This window comes from Bipolaris maydis, assembly GCF_028858645.1.
Source record: "Bipolaris maydis strain C4 unplaced genomic scaffold PSV08scaffold_3, whole genome shotgun sequence".
NCBI lineage: Eukaryota > Fungi > Ascomycota > Dothideomycetes > Pleosporales > Pleosporaceae > Bipolaris > Bipolaris maydis.
In genome coordinates, this window is record NW_027093859.1 from 972,445 (window position 1) to 991,933 (window position 19,489).

At 46.5% G+C, this 19,489-nt stretch overlaps 8 protein-coding genes across 8 annotated transcripts; 6 read left to right on the forward strand and 2 right to left on the reverse strand.

Moving 5' to 3' along the window:
* Window positions 1–621: 621 nt before the first annotated feature.
* PSV08DRAFT_359818 (uncharacterized protein) lies at window positions 622–1,144 on the forward strand (the record flags this gene model as incomplete). The annotated part of the gene is made up of 3 exons (XM_014219523.1): window positions 622–702; window positions 747–945; window positions 999–1,144. 3 exons carry the CDS (start codon window positions 622–624, stop codon window positions 1,142–1,144), a joined length of 426 nt encoding a protein of 141 aa, XP_014074998.1.
* Window positions 1,145–1,526: 382 nt separating this feature from the next.
* PSV08DRAFT_174690 (uncharacterized protein) lies at window positions 1,527–2,397 on the forward strand (the record flags this gene model as incomplete). The annotated part of the gene is made up of 3 exons (XM_014219522.1): window positions 1,527–1,781; window positions 1,839–2,168; window positions 2,218–2,397. 3 exons carry the CDS (start codon window positions 1,527–1,529, stop codon window positions 2,395–2,397), a joined length of 765 nt encoding a protein of 254 aa, XP_014074997.1.
* A 1,592-nt stretch (window positions 2,398–3,989) lies between these two features.
* PSV08DRAFT_399652 (uncharacterized protein) lies at window positions 3,990–5,172 on the forward strand (the record flags this gene model as incomplete). The annotated part of the gene is made up of 5 exons (XM_014219521.2): window positions 3,990–3,993; window positions 4,167–4,222; window positions 4,365–4,625; window positions 4,678–4,870; window positions 4,925–5,172. The coding sequence occupies 5 exons, from the start codon at window positions 3,990–3,992 to the stop codon at window positions 5,008–5,010; spliced, it is 600 nt and encodes a 199-aa protein (XP_014074996.2). The 3' UTR covers window positions 5,011–5,172.
* Window positions 5,173–5,493: 321 nt separating this feature from the next.
* Window positions 5,494–6,237, forward strand: PSV08DRAFT_173110 (uncharacterized protein; the record flags this gene model as incomplete). The annotated part of the gene is made up of 3 exons (XM_014219520.1): window positions 5,494–5,748; window positions 5,797–6,017; window positions 6,063–6,237. 3 exons carry the CDS (start codon window positions 5,494–5,496, stop codon window positions 6,235–6,237), a joined length of 651 nt encoding a protein of 216 aa, XP_014074995.1.
* Window positions 6,238–6,265: 28 nt separating this feature from the next.
* Window positions 6,266–7,078, reverse strand: PSV08DRAFT_172898 (uncharacterized protein; the record flags this gene model as incomplete). Its single annotated transcript, XM_014219519.2, has 1 exon — window positions 6,266–7,078. One exon carries the CDS (start codon window positions 7,076–7,078, stop codon window positions 6,266–6,268), a length of 813 nt encoding a protein of 270 aa, XP_014074994.2.
* A 2,141-nt stretch (window positions 7,079–9,219) lies between these two features.
* Window positions 9,220–10,099, forward strand: PSV08DRAFT_399653 (uncharacterized protein; the record flags this gene model as incomplete). The annotated part of the gene is made up of 2 exons (XM_014219518.2): window positions 9,220–9,808; window positions 9,858–10,099. The coding sequence occupies 2 exons, from the start codon at window positions 9,220–9,222 to the stop codon at window positions 10,097–10,099; spliced, it is 831 nt and encodes a 276-aa protein (XP_014074993.2).
* Window positions 10,100–11,293: 1,194 nt separating this feature from the next.
* Window positions 11,294–12,448, forward strand: PSV08DRAFT_274260 (histidine phosphatase superfamily). Its single transcript, XM_066092529.1, has 5 exons — window positions 11,294–11,352; window positions 11,413–11,782; window positions 11,834–11,936; window positions 12,005–12,111; window positions 12,172–12,448. The coding sequence occupies exons 1-5, from the start codon at window positions 11,304–11,306 to the stop codon at window positions 12,236–12,238; spliced, it is 696 nt and encodes a 231-aa protein (XP_065949561.1). The 5' UTR covers window positions 11,294–11,303; the 3' UTR covers window positions 12,239–12,448.
* A 12-nt stretch (window positions 12,449–12,460) lies between these two features.
* PSV08DRAFT_173581 (ankyrin repeat-containing domain protein) lies at window positions 12,461–14,358 on the reverse strand (the record flags this gene model as incomplete). The annotated part of the gene is made up of 3 exons (XM_066091867.1): window positions 12,461–13,370; window positions 13,431–13,507; window positions 13,576–14,358. 3 exons carry the CDS (start codon window positions 14,356–14,358, stop codon window positions 12,461–12,463), a joined length of 1,770 nt encoding a protein of 589 aa, XP_065949562.1.
* Window positions 14,359–19,489: the final 5,131 nt, after the last annotated feature.

Below are 19,489 nucleotides of genomic sequence, written 5' to 3' on the forward strand. Positions count from 1 at the left end.
CGATTGTTGGGTGGTTTTCGCCCCTGCATGTCTTGAGCGAGGACGTGAGGGGATGCTTGTCGGTCGCGAGCCGCTCGTTATGTACAGCAGACGGCACAACATCAGCGATGCAAGCGATGCATGAATCAGGTTGGCCATGCATCTTGACTAGGGGGCAGTTTCGCGGCTTCGGCATGCTTGAGCATATGTATGTGAGCACCCAAAGAGTAGTGAAGTCCAGATTGACTGCATGAACGCCGCTGCTAGCGCTCTCGGTACGCAGAAGTCTGGGCTTCTGTATGGTGTTCGAAGCAGTCAGCCTGGTTTTACCCGCCCCATTGCTTGTGAGTGAATCTACTAAATGTGATGCGCCATGCCATACGGTTGCATATCCCTCCCTGAGCCATACATAGACCCTTGCTAGTCAGAAAGTAGTCTCGGTGTTACTGAGGCAGCATCTGTGCAGAGCCGGCAGACGAAAATGACACACGAGGACAAGGGTTGGGCGCCTGGGAAGTGTGAGTGGCACGCGGAAACGACACACGAGGACAAGGGTTCGACGCCAAGCCAATATCATGAAGTGGGGCATGCCCAACATCAGCCTTTCAGTCGGTGCGCCGCCTCATTTTCTGTATCAACACAATGCGATTACCCGATAGAGCAACGGCAGAGGAAGCGCGTATTGCAGCGGGCTATTCAGATCCTCAATGGCGGCGTTTTATTGTATGTTGAGTGTACCAAAAGAAGAGCAGTGTTAACCTGAGTAGGATATTACTAAGGACGTCGCTCGTGAGCTACGTGAGAAAGATCCTGAACTTCGTTGGCGCAGGGTTCCGTACAACCGAAAGTGCGAGATCACGGAAATGATCAACACGCAACTCGTAGGCGAGGGTATCTCCGCTATTACCATTGAACTGGTAGGATGGCGTATGAGCAGGGTGATTGGAAACCTAAAGTATGCAGAGGGTACGTGCATGAGTGCCTTGTTAAACTTGTGACTCTATGGTAACATATTGTAGCTAAGTCTACCCGATCTATCGACCATCCAATTGAAATGAACAGCGCTACGTACGCCGGGGGCGCAGATGGCGTGACGCCTGCTAAAGACGTTCACGGCGCGGCTGTTGAGGGTACGCGTACCTTTGACCCCATCCGAGACATCTAGAATCTTGGCTTCAAAATAGTATTAGTTATTGTGGAGATATTTTTCTTCGCACAGACGATAGGATATGCAACCACCTTAGCTAGCTCGTTTTCAACAATCCTGCGGGAACTTCTTTGATTGTATAAGCGCCGAAACTTGTCCAGCTGCTTGTAATGAACCCAACCCTTGCAGTGTTTGATCAGTGCATGGAAACCGAATTCGGATTGTGTTATCATGGTCAACCAGACCTAGCATGTGGCTCAGTACAGGGGACAGGTTGGTATGGACACGGATGCGTCCCACTTACTCGTGTATTTCCGCTTTCTATCCGCAATCAGGAGCATTATCATTCCTCACTGTATATGAGCTTGGTGTTGCGCTTTCTCATACTCTAAAAACAAAAATGGCTTCTTTCGAAGATTTGTACAACATCCATTACGAACACTTAGAAGAAAGCTTATACAGATTCTTTGCCTATTTCCCCAGACCCGACATCCTCCGTCCCCATACTTCGAAAAACCCATATCATATCTATTTGCACAAAGACGACCTCGAAGAACTCCAGCGTTATGAAATAAGTCAATTGGGTGGATCGATTGAGTTGAGGTATATTGCACGAACTTATCGACGTGTTCTCACTGAATACATGGAATTTATGGTTAGATCAAATCAACTCTTTAGATTATAGCCTTGCTAATAATTACTGATCTTATAGTCGCACCTGAAGAAGTACTTTATGGGCACCATTTCACCGGCAGATGCGTTCGCCACGTGGAAATTGAAGGGCCTCAGTCTCGACAAGCGTATAATAATACGAAGCAGTGGAATGCGTCATACTGTAGAATTATATGAAAATCAGCTATCGAGTAAACGCTTCCTTATATACGGATGGTCCATGTTACGGTATCTGGACGAACACGATATATACCAGCCGTATAAAAGAAATTCTCGACTCCTCGAAGCTGTCAGAAAGCACGTGATCCAGAACCCATTCCCGGAGGAAACCTCGTTATACGAGCAACTGGAAGTGATCGTAGAAGATCTGGTACGTTAAAGCCAGTTCTAAAACTTCTTTATGCTGATATAATTCCAAGAGCGATGGAAATTTGGAAGATTGTGGGCCATGCACCTTACACCGGCTGGACAAGATCCAAATTCTCGAACTGCTGAATTCACTGGCTGGGGGAACAAAGATAGACCTAGAGTGCGACCGGTCTATTATGGTAATAGAGAAATTTTTGCGTGGTGCATCTGAACCCGTCTACAACATGTAAGCCGCGCGCCACTCGGTATGGCCCAATGTCCTCTCCAAACCACCCCCAGGCTTGGCGTAAATCTAGCTGCGTCATCCCTGCTATTCTGTATCTGCACCTTTTGTATCTGTTACTCTTCTTCCGTATTTTTTGCATAGTCGTCCTAGATAAATGGGCGGATCGAACACCTCTTATCAGGATAACCTGATTGTGTTGTACGACACTAATAATATTTCTTGTTGTCGCATAAAGCAATCCATCCCCTCTATAAGAATGCCACCATAATCAGCGCATCATGTTCGAAAGCATCCGGCGCCTATGTCATAACCAACATACTTCCGAATCTGGCTAGTAGACACAGATGGCCGGTTTTCCCTCGTATCGAAGCCGCACAGCGTGTGTTCAGAGAATTTGATGCATGTATCAGCAATTATGCCCAACGAAGATAGGACTTTGTCGCAAATTCAGGTTGAGGACAAGGGCTACGATATCTGTGAGGAGAATTACAGAGCTACAGAGGCCATCATTCGATACTCAGCATATCAGAAGCTTCTCGAATAGCAGGAAGAAAGTATAAAGAAACTAGAGCGGGACACTGAAAGTAAGTAACGACGGAGTCAAAGTCTGGTCACTTCACTCTAACATGCGAAAGATTTCTTGGTTCCCTCTTACATGTATGAGGCGGTTATTGCGTACGACGAGCTACATTCAGAGATTACATGTGGTAACGCAAAAGGCCAGGCTGTATAGTTCAGAAAGACATATCTCCGCACTCAAACGGAACTCGGGGAGATTGCGAACGGGCCGAGAATATGAAACCAATTATGCCAGCTCATGCACTCAGGCTGGGTCATATGACATTGATCTCAACACTACAATGATTATTGTTTTCTAGTTCACTTAGAGAACCTCCTCAGATCGCTTTGCTGCACTCACTATTGATACTTTGATACCTCGATCTCGTACCCAGTATACCACAAGAGGCGTGTCAAGAACGAGATACGTTGGAAGCCCGCCGACCCGCTATGTCTCGATGTAGGGGAAAACGCCGCCATAGGATTCGACATGCATAATCGGTAAATGGGGCATGCAACGTAGCATTGACATAGCGTAGGCGCTATCATGTCTGATAGGCTCGATGCTGCCAATGGAAGATACCAGTAACCGCTACAGCATCGGCTGGTGGTTGTGTTAGCGAGATTGGGATTCTCATTGCAAGAGGAACAGGGGTGGGTTGCTGAGCTAAGTGGGGGAGGAGAAAGTGGATGCTGGTCCGCCAACTGTGTCTAATTTAAGCTCATCAGCCCCCACAACCTCTTCGCAACATGTTCAAATTTCAGGACATAGCCAAAACGTATCCTTCCGTTATATGTGACTGTCGTGTTATGCAGAATACATGTAGCAAGGGCGCAGAGTCAAATCAATATGCAAGAGCAGGAGAGGATATTGTTATCGAGGACCGCTGGTAGCGGCTTCTCGAAGAATGTTACGGGCCAATCCTTGATCTTTCCCTGAAGGATTCCGTATACTAGCCCAAAGTGTACAGCGTGAATGAAAAATGAGGGAAGAACGCGTAACAATATGTCGCGACAAGGGCCAGCTGCTCAGCCAAGATGCGTATGATGAGCGTCCTCACATTTCACTCTTGAAACGAGACATTTCTAAAGCAGACTGTAGTTTGAACTGTACAGGAAGTTTGAGACAAAGATACAATAAAGATAATGCAACTGGGGTCGAGGTCGAAAGGTGTTATCTATGTTGTTTAGCTAGATATCTACATCCAGCCATAGAGTTTGCCTCGTTTGCCTACTTGACGTTGGATTTTTGCGGCCCGCGAACGGTGCAGGTATGTCAAGGATGTTCTCGCCGCCTGATGCTTGGACCAGCTGCACTCCACGGGAACGTCGGAAGACATTGAATCATTAGTTCCATCATGCTAGACCCTATCCGATATGTGAAGGTGCCTTGTGATGCTAATGCATGAGAAGCGTTTGATTGCCGCGCGTGCGGAAGACCCAGGAAAGCGCACGGGCTATCAGGGCCAAACAAGCTCGGACCAGGTTGACTCCACAAGTCCGCTACAAGCCCCGCGCCATCCCAGTAACCTAGAGAACCCAGAGGACCTGGACAGACGTCGAGTTGTCAGACGCAAAGAAGTCATGCTACCGTTCGAGCTTAAGAAGAGTGCCAAAACACATGAAGCGCAGGAAAAATCAGGTTACAACAAACTACAATGGGATAGGTTCTACGTATAGCAGAGCACTGTCACTTTAACAAAGCGAATGCTAATCGAGATTGCAGAACATAACCAAGGCTGAGATCAATGCGCTGGTAGAAGCCAACCCAGGCGTCAACTGGCCCTCGGTGCCAGGCGATGTTTTGGCTAAGATCTACGATCGGGTCAATGCGCAATTGCAAGCCGAGAACATCCCCAAGGTCGAATATGACGTTTTTAGTTGGCGCATGGCGCGCGCAATCGGGTATCGAACAGGTAGTAAGTGTCGTAGCATGCCTTGGGACTTCGTGGTGGCTGACAGGTTACATACAGCCAATGGAAAATGTGGGGCAAAGGCTAATGGGATGGCTGCTGAGACGGCAGCCGCCGGCCACAACATGGATGCTGAGCAGCAGTGAGACGCATTGAGACATCAGTGGGTGCGGGTGGGCTAGTTGCATCCCTCGCCATCGCAAGGATGTCAATATTTAAGTAGGATCTGGTGCATGTTGAGCCCCACTATTGATTCCGTTCACAAGCTAGCACAAAGCCCCCCGGATTAACGAACGATTCTTTCTATTCCTATTTTCGTCTCTCGTAACGCCGTGTTTATTTATTGAGATAACAAGGGTTACGAAATGGAATAATAGAAAGGGGCAGGGTGAACGTGGGAAAATAGGCGGTGTATGAGGACTGGGAAAACAAGTGCGATAAGTCGTCGCTTACCACAGCCCATGTCTATGCAGGCTCCTGCACTATTGGATCTACACACTTTGTTTGCTTCTGCCACTTTTCCTAGGTACCGACGTACCCCGCATGTGTGCTATTAAATTTCCTCGGCCTTCCATGCCATGTATCTCCAGGAAATCTGACAAGCAACCGGCTTTTTCAACTTCATCATCATGGTCCTAGACTGGGTTTCCGCTAGCCACGAAGTGATCTCCATGATCAAACCCCGCTCTATTGTTGCTCCGCAACGTTCTACATATGTTCAAGACCCGTCAAAGGGCTTTATCTCGGTCTCAAATCCTTTCACAGAATGGGCTACAGTTGAGATGCTACGATCAAAGAAATGGACGGCAACGGATCAATACGATAAGGAGGCGGAACTGAATCGTGTGGCAAGAGAATTGGCAAAGATTATGGCGATGCTTATAGTAGGTTAGCTATCAACTCAACACCTACGCAAGCATTAACGCTGCTAGGGGGCCTTGAGGGAGCAACCCTTGCTCCCAGAACCTGAAATTGAAAAAAAGTTTCATAAGTGTGCCATATTGCCGTCAGGCATTCGGAGGCGGCTGTTCAGTGCTTGTCAGCACCTGGCCGATAACTGGAGCTCGGAGATAGACTACCATGATTTCATGGAGCCGTTGAAGGATCAGATTCGACTTGGGGATCAATTTGATGATGTAGACTGGGAGCTATTGTAAGTCCTACATTACACTACCATATAGCTACAAGATCCTAATAGAGGACGCAAGAATTCTCAAAAGACGACAAGAGCAATCGAGCAGAAGCGAAGCAACGATGGAAGCGGGAATGACAGTGGAAGCGGTAGCGACAGTCGTGATGGAACAGTCATGGAAAATAGCAGACGGAAACTTCTGTTTCCAAGGAAGCGAGAAGGATCCAGTACAAGAGGTTGAAAGATGAATAAGGCTCTCGACGGTCAAACTAATCGTGCCATATTTCCTCGAAATCTTCACCATCTGCCTTCTCCTCAACATCGTCATTCAGACAAATATTCGCATGTCCCCTGGCCAGCTCTACTAGGTCGAGGAAAACTTCCACATCCCGTGATCCAGAGATCCGAAATTTATAGTAACCAGGAGGCAAGTTAGATCCGAATCTACTGTCTTGAATGCTTAATCCCGTGAGTTTTCCCGAACGGGTGTTTCTACCTTGCGTGATCGTAACATTCTTGCCCAAGTAGGAAGTAACTTTGTGGCCCCAGTACACCTCCAAATCGCGTCTATTCATGTCGGGGGCAGCCAGTGCTTGGAGGCGGGGTAGAAGTTTCTTCGCAATTGCAGAAGCGAGACCATCATCATAGTGTAGTGCGAGAGAAACACTGCCCGCAAGGTCTAGAAGCTTCACACCAACAGTTTGGTCTTCGTCGCAACAAGTAGGGGTGTCCCCAAGATATACACGATGTTGTGCTGGAGTGAGCTTGATTTTCCCCTCGTCGTTCAATTTCAGGTTTCCTTTGTATAAGTCATCGAGCTGGTTCCAACATCGCTTGTCTAGTGTTGGCGGTATTGTTGCGTAAAGGCGATCAGAAGGAGGAATGTATGAAGGCACTGGCTGGTGGGATGGCGGAGGAGCAGGGCGAGGGGCCATCTGGTGCGATGGCGGAGGAGCAGGGCGAGGGGCCATCTGGTGCGATGGCGGAGAATTAGGAAGTGAAGGAGGGGCCGGTTCGTACGTTTCAGGAGGAGGAGGAGGAGGAGGAGAAGAAGAAGAATTCAAATGTAGATCGGGATACATCATTGATAAAATAGATGATTATATAGAAGTGCTTGCTATCAGTTGGTGACAGTTAAGGTGAGGGAGAAGGGATGATGGATCAGAGCTGAACAGGCGCAGAATGGTGATACTTATAGCAGGCCTTAGGATTACGCACTCCTGATCGCTCGGTTGCCTTGTTGCCTTGTTGCCTTGCGTGCTCGGACTTCTTTCTATAATCTATGCAGTAGATGCATACCGCCACACTTGAAGAAGAGTCACCCTTGTCTGTTATCACAAATCCTTGATACGCCTGCATCCAGTCCAAGCGCTGTATTGATTCGATTGGATGAGAGAAGAGCAGCGGTGTGCGGGGCTATCTCAAACTTTTAGTTGCACGGTCTGTCACATGTATTGAGTCAGAGCTAATTTGATGAGGTATCAATGACATATGTTACACCGATGCAGGAATTAATTCCATTATCCTGGCTCTTCCAAAAGAGCCAAAGCGTGAAGCCTTAGTAGGAGTTCTTGCTCAATCTGACGAAGGGAGGTTTTCTCATAGTGCAGAGCAAGACAAACTTTTATCCGCAAGCCCAGTAACTCAATCCGCATATTATCGCCCTCTATTGTAATTTACCTCTCCTTTTCGCCTGAAAACAACAGATACTGAATAATACACGCATGGTCAATTGTCACACTCAAAAGTCACATTGCTAGCATTCAGTATGTTGTTAATTTTCTCGCCACCAAAACTCCTTATATGCTAAGAAAGAGAGACAAGACTAGAATTGAGCAATTTGTACACATCAACTTCTCTAGAGTATAACCGTAAGTTTGATGTCTATATCAGTTCGTCAACTGACTGGGTAATCTCAAGTCTACCAACGTCTGCAAGTGTAGATCGGATATTTGGGATACTGTAGAGAAGCTTAAAAGATCGCGGATGTATTAAAGAAAGGACCTGTGTTGTTTCAGTCTAAGTTTCTCTTGGTAAAAGGCTCGAAAGGGTGTAATGATAACGAAAAGCTGCTCACCATAGGTTGATACCATAACACATTGGTGATCCCCTTGTTGTTGCCAAATATTGCTATCGCACTGAAAGCGCTAGATAACAGCAATATAGAAACATTCGCGGGGAGAAACCAGTACGCTTTTAGTGTGTACAGTGAGGCAGCATTAATGCTTGCTCGGAAGCACCCGATGTTCTCTCTTAGCACTAATATAAACCAATAAAGATTCATAAGTGCACTTCCACCTATGACAAAAAGATTCAAGATTGCACTTATGCTTATATTAGGAACACAACCCAAGTACGATGATTAGTGGCTTACCTGTGTGAGTAAATCGTTCCACCAATTGCAAGAAAATAGATGACCATTGCTACAGCTCTTGCAATCCACCTATTTTGTGGCTCGTCATTATTGTTCAGCACTCCCCCGTTTTGGTGTATCTGTTTCTCTTACTTAATATTTATAAAGGTGTGGGTTACTGTTTTCCTACCCAATCGGAAATATGGATAAAACCGAATGTAAGCATGTGTAGCTGGAGTGAAAATGACCTTAGTTCTGCTAGCGCTGTGGCCAGTGCAGCGATGCAGGCGGCAGGCGGCAATGCATGGAGGGCAATGGCGAGGCGCATCGAGACAATTCTCCTTGCAGAACTCTCGGACCAATGCATTGACTCGGACGAAATCCGAGGAATAGAAAAAGTGGCTGCAATCGCGACCAAGAGATAAAGGCTTCGCATAACGAACAGAATAATAGAAGGTATTATGATCGATAATATTTCTGCGTTGAACATCATGTAGTAGATGTTTTATGTGAAAAGCAAGTCGCAGAACTCCTTATACTTAACGTCTACGGGGCCATTGCCTGGGATAGATTCCAAAAGGGGCTAGTCTTAGGTCAATAATCATATATATAAAGTCATCCCGCATGACTTAGAGGCGTCGCCGACTTGAACAGTTTACCTTGTAACGGCGCGTGACTGTCAGCCGTTCAGCAATTCTACCCCTGTTGCGGCACCGACCCACCAGCCGTTCAGCAGTCCTACCCCTGTTGCAGTACCCACCCACCGGCCGTTTGACACTTTATCCTTGCTGCAGCGCCTACCTACGCACCACTGTTCGTCCCCTTCTTTTCCAACACGTCTACCGGGTTAGTTCCCAATTCCGTATCGATATGGCTAGATCATCCCGCGCAGTTGCATTGGCAATTGAAGTCCTGATGGAAGCCCGCGATTCTGATATATCTAAGAAAGATGTCAAACGAATACTAGACAGGTTCTGTCCAAAGAGATCAGTTCTTGACCCTTCCTTAGCTCCTCTGACCGTGGAAGGGGTTATTTCCAAACTCAAAGATGAATACCAAGTATTTGTGGACACTGTTGAAGAGGCTAAAGAAAGCCCTGGGACTGCAGAGCAGCTTTGGTGCAACATCAGGCTGCCCTTGCAAGCCTGGGCAATTGCCAATATTCCATCGACCAAGAGGCGCGCTCTATCCGCTAAGCAACGGTACTACACCAAAAGCTATCAGACTTCCTTTGACATAACAACCCTCGATTCGGCACAGCTCAATTTCTTAATTGCGTTAGCGTATTTCCACATAGCACCCAGGTCACACGACGAAACTATCTTCCTGCAAAGCAAATTTGCCTCAATGATGCACGCCTGTTCGCTCGCTAGAACATTACTCCATACACATCTGGTGAGTGACAAGCACTTGGGTCCGGCGTTCTCGCAACCAGACCTTTCAATAATAAGCCAATCTCGTAAGTTAATATACACTATAATAGGCAGTAACAACTAAGTGAACAAAAGGTCCCACTGTGTACGACTCAACGACAGCCTGCCAAATATCCTCATACGCTTCATTTCCTTCCCAACACCAAAACAAGTACTCCAGTGACACGACAGCCAATATGGTTTATGCTATTGAAGCCGATCCGCAAGCTCAGATAGACCCGTGGGATTTGAATACACATCAGGTTCTCTGGAATGCAAACACCAACACCACAACCCGCCCAGATCTAACAACAACTGGAAGCACATCATGGCTCTGAAAAATCCTGGCGTTTTTTATAGGCTTTCCCCCAACTTCGAATTGGGGATTGTCGATTTGGTCTGCAAAGATAATGATATAGGAATATGGTCCACGGAATTCAGTAGTCCCTGTTGCTAAAACAGCTCCGAATGTATGAGCAACTTTATCCTTGTCGTTGTTATAAGTAATTCATATACTCTAGCTTACTAAAACTTACGTTACATATCTTCTCTATGTATCCCCGAATAGTCGTGTGTCGATCGATATTGAATGTCGCATATGATGGCGATGTGATCGATACCCCGCGTGCATACGTGTCCAACCTGCCATCACGTAAAGATGAAATCATCTGGTCGAGTTCTGTTGTTAATTGCAGCTCTTGTATCGATTGCATCTTAGAGTTTCTTTGTAAATAGTAAGATTGCGGAGGGCATTTCCAAGGCTTTAGTGAAGAGCATAAAATATAACGTGGTAAAGGTCACGAGCTGAACCCAGCAACTATGCAGGGGATAAAGCTTGGCGCAAGGCAGCGATTGGTCCAAGCAGTAGTGACACCTGGAAAACACATACATGCTGGTCCTCCATACCTTTCCTAACTTGACGCACTACTGAAGAATGATGTTGTCCATCGTCCCAGCTTAGTCCTTTGTTGAATATGCCCCCAAATCAACTCAAATATGAAAAAATCAGGCACAGCGTCACTACAGCTGCCAATAAGTATGTCTGGATCTACTGCAGTCTCTTTTGGACTGCTCGATTCATCTTTTTGCCAAAGATTTTTGTAGAATAATCTATTTTAGTTAACAGATGGTAAATATTAAAGGTAAAAGGACTTTTGAAGGGATGCTGGATATTGAATATGCTGATTCTTTCTTTTCAGTTATATGCTATTCAAAGAAAAGTCGATGAGAGCTCCTTGGCCTCTGATCTGGTTAGCGCCTTCGGAGCGGGGTAAAACCCTCTTGGCGCCCACCTGACCTTCTCGATATCTCAATGTCGACTCACAACATAGTGTTATGTACGCGCATGCTTGGCAATTGTTAAGAGGAAGATGCTTTTACACTGTACTGCATATATAGGCAGAGCTAGGGGCTCGCCATCCTGAATGATCCGACCCGATAAATGTGGGTTAGAAGAGGCTCACGTGACAACTCTGCATGTCGTTGTTACCTTGGACCTTTGAGCTTTGCGCCTCCTTCTGTTAGTCAATTGCAACGTCCCTCATGTCCGACCAAGAAACCCTAACACCACGAGTATTCCTCGTTCGCCATGGTATGTCATTCGTGTAGCTGTTCTCCAATACAACCTGCTAATAGCATATATCCTACACAGGAGAGACCCTGTGGGCCAAGTCAGGCCGCTTCACAGGTACTACAGAAATCGAACTGACCGAAAAGGGCATCGCCCAAGTTTCTTTAACGGCAGAAACGTTTGTAGGCGCTGGAAAACTTATAGATCCATTACAACTCTCGCATATCTTCGTCAGCCCTCGAATCCGCGCCGTAAAGACGTTTCAACTACTACTACCACCCCCCGACAGCGTCGTTATAGGGGACATTACCTATACCGAAGATATTGCTGAGTGGAATTACGGTGATTATGAAGGGCTTACGGGCCCGGAAATCAGGGATTTGAGGAAGAAGGGAGGGCTAGATCATGAGAGAGACTGGGATATTTGGAAGGATGGATGTATAGGCGGAGAGTACGTCATACCATGGGTTGCTTTTTGAAAGCTTTTGCTGACGCTCTCAAGATCGGCTCAGCAGGTCAGCGAGCGGCTGGATAGGCTGATCATGCAGATCAAAGAAATCCAAAAACCACATATGCGTGGGGATAAACCCGCTAATGTCCTTCTTGTATGCTTTCTTTCCCTCGTTTACTCTATCTATTTTCACCCAGGATAGCTAAGGAGTGGATATTACAGGTCGCACATGGGCTCATCCTTCGTTGTTTTGCGAAGCGCTGGCTCGGCTGGATGATGCACAGCCCCTTGCCAATGACTTTGCTACCTGGATCGGTTTCAGTTCTCAGGTACGATATCTCTTATAATCCGAAATATTTTCAAGCTCAATTGCTAACCCAAATTCAAAGCTACAAAGCCAATGATATTAACCGGCCTGCTTTTCACCTCGGCATGGCGTTGCCGTTACCGAATTGAGGGCTTAGATCTAGGCTGTATGGTTCAAGAGCCTTGATGTAATATCACATCACCCTGTTAATTGAACAGAAGGGTACTACCTTGAAGATGTATAGAACGAGCAATGTAGATGGATCACACAGCTATCTTGTTAGCAAAAACAGCGACCGATGCGCCTGCTAGACTAACCTTTATTACATAGAGTTAACTGCCAATACTTTTTTACTTCTATATACGTGCTATTCATCGACACAGACTGTCAAACGCATTACCAAGTACTTTATCATAGTCAGTTCGCGACTCAAGACTTCTGCGGCCGGAAGTAAGATCTTCCTTACATAGAGTCTCCCTCAGCAGGGGTGATGTCGCAAGGATGGACATCGTTTCCGTGTCTGCAAACTGGGCTATAACAGGTAGTAATTGCGACCCCTCTAAACAATCGGCATTGCATCGATCGATGAAGAGTTTCAGTACAGCATGGCTGTTATGCACCACCGCTGTCATAATTGGCGAAAATCCTTTGCTGTTAACAAGTCCCAAATTTGCCCCATGATCGAGCAGAATCCGCGCGCACTCAACATTTTGCATACTGGCAACAGTGTGTAAAGCTGTCCGGCCTTCTGGGTTGCAGGCATCAACCTTGGCGCCGTGATTTAGAAGCCTCTTGACCATGCCTTCCAAGCCGCCAAACGTAGCCGCTGTGAGTGGGCTGCTGCGAAATAGACCCCCTGGAATTTCAGGATTAGGATCTGCTCCAGCCTCAAGGATCATACTGAGAGCATCTTCGTTGTGACTGTCAACTGCATGCAGGACGGTACTGCGGCCACTGACGTCTATCGAGTTGAGGGGTGAGCCGCGGTCGATTAAGATTCTCATGTCGGACAGCTTAGCCAGAGCGGTAGCCCAGTCAAGCGCTGTGCGGTTCATGGCATCCGTGAGATTAACAGCATTTGGATTGGCATCGATCTCAACGCTGAGCGATTCAGAACACCGACCAAGAACTATTTTGTGGATCTGCGGAAATCTCTGCTCTTCAACCCAATCGGTGTGAATGTATGACGTTGGCGGTTGCATCGTGATGCATTTTAGCTCAGAAAGCTCTGTGGGATTGCATTTCATGCGATATGCATAATCCCATACATGCCGATAGGACCTAGGTGAGGAGCATCGTTAGTATCTTCGACTGTACGGCCGGAATCGCTCAATCTCTTACTCTTCATCAACAGAAGCTCCCTGACTGAGCAAGAATTTTACAGTTGGGTAATTGTTCATCCCACCATATAGAGCCCACTATGTGCGGTTTAGCATTTTTCTAATTAGGTCGGACTATATGATCTAAAAACAAGTGCTGAACTTACCCTCACTAGGCTGTACTGTCGAGTATAGCTTATGTCCTTTGGTGATGCCAGCCCTTGTGCGAAAAGCTTCTGCAGACCTCCAATATTGCCAGTAATAGCAAACCAAACTGACCGGGCTGTGTCTGGAACAACACGAAAGTCATGGAGCTGAATCTGGAGTTGTGGACTGTTCTTGTAACGTTGAACATTTTGCATCTCTAAAGCAATAGGGAGAAACGCATTGTAGGTGTAGGGCATAAGTTCGTTATGCTGTCGACCTCCGTGTTCTGGTCGCAATCCTGCTGATACATCTAATGGAGATGATTGTGATATTTCATGACTGATGTTGTTCGGCAATGCATACTGTAGACTATGCAATGTTGCCGGCTTCATCATAAGGCTTTGGTTATGTATTTCCAACACGTTCGAAGTCGTCCCAGAGCTTTGGAGTGGAAATTCCCAGGCGATAGTTTGTAAGTTATTGTTGCAAGACGCTGGGCGAAGCTGTAAATCTGAACTTTCTCCAATTTGAACTTCTAGCCTCCTTCGTTTTCTTGGTGTATTGACGAGTGCAGAATTGTCCTCATGCACTATGTTGAGTATATGTCTGTTCGAAGGGTCCTGCTGTAACCTATCCAACACACCTTCGCTATTTTCCAATAGTGCAAAAGGCCGCTCGTTACCGTTTTCGTTTACTTGAGAAGCTTTTGCGACGGCTATTTGCACCAAGGATGTGTTATTAAAGTCGAGTGGAAGTGGTGTTGCGTCGTGCACCTGATCAATACAATCAGAAGTTGCTGGCATAGTATCCGCATCGTAACCCAGATAACTGCTGATCACTTTTGTCCTGGATATTATCAGCAACTGGATTCTTTTATGAATTGGAACACGTACGAATCGTATTCGAGAACTCCTGACTGTTGTATCAGACGCTCTATAAGACCAGGTATGGTATATGATGGCATTATTATTATTATTATTATTATTAATTAACGTCCTGTCTCAGCTGGTAGGCTATATAAGACGTGCAGGCTAGGCCTACAGGTAACTACGTAGTGCTATCAATTTGGTGTAGGTGGGGGAGGGGGCTATCTAAATCGAGGTGAGGCTCGTGGCCTAGTGTGGAGGAGGGTAGTAGGAGGTCTTGCGGGTGATAGGAGAGGTAGGCTGGGTGTAGGGCGAAGGCACCTAGTGTAGGTGTTGTCCTAGTTATCGAGGTTTCCTTTATACCAGGCCTGCGTTGCAGCCCTAGTTTCCTTAATAAAGGTAATAGTAGCCTGTACGCCTATTGTAGTATCTAGTAAGAAAGCTAGCGATAGGGGATCCTTTGTAGTTTCTTGCATCTTCTTCCTAGCCTCCTTGTATAGCGTGCAGCTAAGGAGGATATGTGCAGGGTCTTGGGTAGCTCTATAGTTGCAGGGGCAAGCTTTAGAGTCTACTTTTCCTCGCTTGAATAGGAAGTCTCGTAGATAGCAGTGACCTAACTTAAGCTGATAGAAGGCGCTAGAGGCTTCTCTACTAGTAGGAGGAGTAGCAATCTGCTTTCTAGTCTTCCACTTGTACCTTGCGGCGTAAGTAGTAGGATTTAGAGTAATAGCTTTTCTCCCGTATTGTCCTAGATAGCTAAGCCACTCTCGCTCGCCTAGCTGCTTTATTCGTGTGCCTATTACAGCTAGGCTCGTCCTGCTAGAGCTAGGATCTAGCTTTGTCGCCTCCTTTGCTAGCGCGTCTGCTCTCTCGTTTCCTATAACGCCCTGGTGTCCTGGTACCCACTGTATGGTAGGTAATATGCCTTTTTCTTGTAGCTTTTCTGCTGCTATAGTGCATCTGAGTTGCCACTCTTGCCCTGGGTAGTCAGAAGCAGTCTTTAGTCTGAGTATTGCAGCCTGGTTATCTGCATATATTCTAACTTCAAGGTAGTCGTCTGCTAGGTCAACAGCCTTTTCTAGGCCTAGGGTAATACCTTCTAGTTCTCCGTTGTAGACTAGCTGGTTGTATCCTATATTAGCCTTTTCTTGAGCTATAAGGCTAGCTCCTTTGTAGAGGGCTACTCCTACTCCTACTCCTTTGCCTTTGCTTGTAGCTGAGGCGTCTGAGTAGATAGAAAGAAGATGCTCGTCTTCTAGTAGTTCCTTGTGGTGCTCTGCTTCGCTTTCCTTTGATTTCTTAGATATATTAATCCTATAGGGCGTAGTAGCGCTCCAGGGCATAGAGGCGTAGTGCTGAATCTTCTCGCTATCTTCTGATAGAGCTGTTGAGATAGATCTAGTAATACGCTCTAGCTGCTTGCCTTGATTGCTATTGATAGCGATATTAAGAGGGTGGCTAGGAGCTAGCTTTCTTGCTCTAAAGGCGTATTGTCGTAGGGCGTTATTTAGCCTAATCCTAGGAGGGTAGAGAGCTGCTTCTACCTCGCTAGGTATAGCAGGCGAGGTTCTAAAGGAGCCTAGGATCTTCCTACAGGCTTGATTCTGCAGCTTCTGCCTTTGGTTAAGCGTTGTCTGCTGCTCTCTCCAGAAGATTTGGCAGCCGTAGTCAGCTACGCTGGTGACGCAGGCTAGGTAGAGCTGTCGTACTGCTCTAGGCGAGAGGCCTTTGTTTGAGTTAGCTAGCCTGCTAAGGCGGTGGAAGGCTGCGCTAGCCTGCTGGTTCCTAATGTAGCTGTGGTGCTTGAATTTAAGGCTGCAGTCAAAGTATATACCTAGCCATCTAACTAGCTCCTTAGACTGTACTATTTCCTGATTAGGTAGAGTAAGTACTCTAGCTTGATCCTTTCTAGATCTTGTCCAGTTTACTAGTTCAGTCTTTGAGCTATCGAACTGGATAGCTGACTCCCCTGCTAGTCTGAATAGATTCTGAATCTCCTTTTCTAGTAGCTTGATATTCCTTCTTACTGACGTAGTTGATATAGAGATCTGGAGGTCGTCTATATAAGAGGAGGAGTAGATATTCGCATTAGTCTGAATCGCCTTAAATAGTGGCTTTGAGTAGATCAGAAACAGGATAGGCGAGGCTGGGCTTCCTTGAGGGGTACCTGTCGAGATCTCCTGCGGCTCCTCAGTCTGTCCGTCAAAGGACAGCTGCAGTACTCTGTCCTCTAGGAAGGACTTTGTCCAGGCTAGTAGGCAGCAGGGGAGGCCTTGATCTCTCATGCCTTCAAGGAGCTTGTTTTTTGAGACATGATCGAAGGCTCCTTTAATATCAAGAAAGATAGTAGTAGTAATCTTCTGCTTTCTTTTCTGCTGCTGTATATTGTTATAGAAGAGTAGCGCAGCGTCGATAGCGGATTTCTTCAGTCTTCCTCCTAGTTGAGAGGGGTGGAGTAGATCTGTTGTTTCCGCTAGTGCGCCTAGTCTTCTAGCTACTAGTCTTTCTAGTACTTTGCCTAGGCAGTTTAGGAGTGAGATAACTCTATAGGCCTTAGGGATCGAGTAGTTAGGCTTGCTTGGCTTCTTTAGGATAACTCCCTTTGCTTTTCTCCAGCACCTTGGGTGGTAGCCTAGATTGAAGAAGGTGGAGTATATCCTAAATAGGGCTTCTGACTGCGCTAGGTAGGCCTTTTGGATCACCTCCTGGCTGATCAGATCAGGCCCTGGTGAGGTAGCCTTCACCTTGCAGCAGGCAAAGGAGAGTTCGTCCTTTGTTAGAGTAGGCCAGGTCCACTTGCTGTCTCCCCTGTAGGTGTGGAAGGAGGGGGTGGCTGTCGTAGGAGGCTGAGGAAAGAGATCCTCTCTAAAAGCCTTGCATTTCTCAGTAAACGTCTCCCTACCTTTAATAGTAGGTATTTGAGTACTAAGGTTATCTTTAGTGTATGCTAGTGCTTTAAAGATCTCTTTTGGTGAGTCTTTTCGAAGGAAGGCCTCCCAGTGGCTTTGCTTAGCTCGTTGAATAGCTTTTAAGTATCCATTTTTCGTACGTAGATACTCTCTTTTCCACTGGTAGAGAGAGCTATTATTTTCCTTTTCTACCTCCTTCTTGTAGGCTCTATAGGCTCTACTTAGTTCTCTCCTACGGCTATCTAGCTCGCTAGTCCACCAGGGCTTTGTCTTTGGCTTTAGGTTGACTAGTGGAGTTGACTTTTCTAGTGCGCTCTGTATAGCCTTCGTAAGATCTTCTCCTAGCTTATCTAGCTTAGTTTCTAGCGCGATATTTTGTCCTAGAATAAGCTTTCTTGAGGTGTAGTTTGAATAAGGAGGTAGTGTCGACAGTCGCTTTTCTAGATCTAGGGCTTTGATCTCCTGTCCTAGCGTCTCCTTGAAAATCGTCCAGTCCGTTCGTTTAGTATTATACTGTTTTGGCTGGCTAGGCAGCTGGCTAGGCAGCTGACTAGGTAGCTGGCTAGTAGTATAGGTACTAAATAGTATTGCGTGGTGATCAGATCCTACTTTAGGTATAGTCTGCCAGTCCTGGATACTAGCAGCTATATTATTGGTTGCAAAAGTAAGATCTAGTACGCTCTCTTTCCGCATATGAGACCTAAAGAAGGTGCCTACCCCTAGAGTATTTAGTAGAGTGAGATTTTGCGCGTCTATCCAATCTACTAGCTCCTCCGCTAGTGTACTAGGGCTGCGCTCCTCTAGGCTCCACCTAGGATGGTGGGTGTTGAAGTCTCCTAGGATGATTGACTGAGGTTGTAGAGTCTCCTGTAGGAGGCGCCTCTGGATTGTCGTCTTATTTTGGCCTTCTAGAAGGCTTTTCTCGTTATAAATGTTATATATATAGAAGTTAGAAGTAGAGGCTAGTACTTTAATAGCTAGAAAGTCGTTATCGTTGCTAATAAAAGGAATAACCTCTACTTCTAGATCTTTCCTAATATAGAAGAGTACTCTAGGCCTTAAGGAGGAGTCCTCTAGGGTAGGTAGTATCTGAGTAAAGTTCTGGTGAGCGATAGATCTAGTGCTTGAGTAGGAGGATCTCTTGAGTAGCCAGGGCTCCTGTACTGCGACGATTTTGGCGTCTACTTTAATAGCTAGGTCTAGCGCGCTCTCAGTAGCAGAACTACTTCTATTAACATTTATTTGTAGGATCTTTAACATCCTAGTTAGTAGGGCCTGTCCTAGTAGTCCTAGCTATAAGAATATCGCAGCTAGAGCTATTTGCCGCGTGAGGCTTACTGCAGTTAACGCACTTAAAGATAGTGTGTACGCAGGCTTTGCCTTTTATAGGGCAGGAGTTGCATTTATGTAGGCTAGTGTGGTGAGCCTCACTGCAAATCTGACAGGCTACTCTACTACATCTAGTCTCAAGGTGGCCAAAACCTTGGCATTTAGAGCACTGCTTTAAGTTGTTAATAACTCGTAGCTTCTCTGCTCTCAGGCTCTCTCCGAGAATATAGAGCTTTCCTCTAATAGCCTTTAGAGCCTCCTCTTCAGTTGCGAAGGCGACGCAGGCGGAGCCATAGCTCTGCTGTCCTCTCTTAGCCTCAGGAGTGAGCCAGAAAGGGGTGCCTACTACTTTGAGGCCTTTGTTAAAGGTCTCAATCTCCTCCTTGATTACCTCTAGGCCGTGGTTAGTAGGTAGTCTATGGACGACTACTTTGAACCACGAGGTAATGGGCTGAGCTACCTTGAAGGCTACTAGATCCTTCCAGATACTCTGGTTTTCTAGCAGGTAGTTGGCTGTAAAGGCAGGTGTAGTAGTGACTACCTTATTCCCTTTTGAGGATAGCGTGACTGAGGCGACTACAGGCGATTGCACCCCTCCTTTTAAGGTGAAGGCTTGGTTGAAGGCATTTCTTAGCCTGAGGGCGTCAAAGGCAGCAGGGCCTCCTTGGTTGACTAGGACTAGCTGCCTCTCCTTTAGGCTAGGCTTAGCCTTTTGAGGTGCCTTCTTCTGCACAGTAGTCCACTGTTGCTCCTTATTTGCTGTTGCAGCTGCGGCGTACGATATAGGCTGCGTAGGAGCAGCTGTCTGTCTATTACCCTGCTGGTTTGGT

What these genes read in the sequence shown, in the direction of transcription:
- PSV08DRAFT_274260 (XM_066092529.1), top strand. Translation starts at nt 11,304, where the DNA reads ATGTCCGACCAAGAAACCCTAACACCACGAGTATTCCTCGTTCGCCAT. An exon ending in AGTATTCCTCGTTCGCCATG is followed by an intron (nt 11,353 to 11,412) that starts GTATGTCATTCG and finishes TATCCTACACAG; the next exon opens with GAGAGACCCTGTGGGCCAAG. An exon ending in GGATCGGTTTCAGTTCTCAG is followed by an intron (nt 12,112 to 12,171) that starts GTACGATATCTC and finishes CCAAATTCAAAG; the next exon opens with CTACAAAGCCAATGATATTA.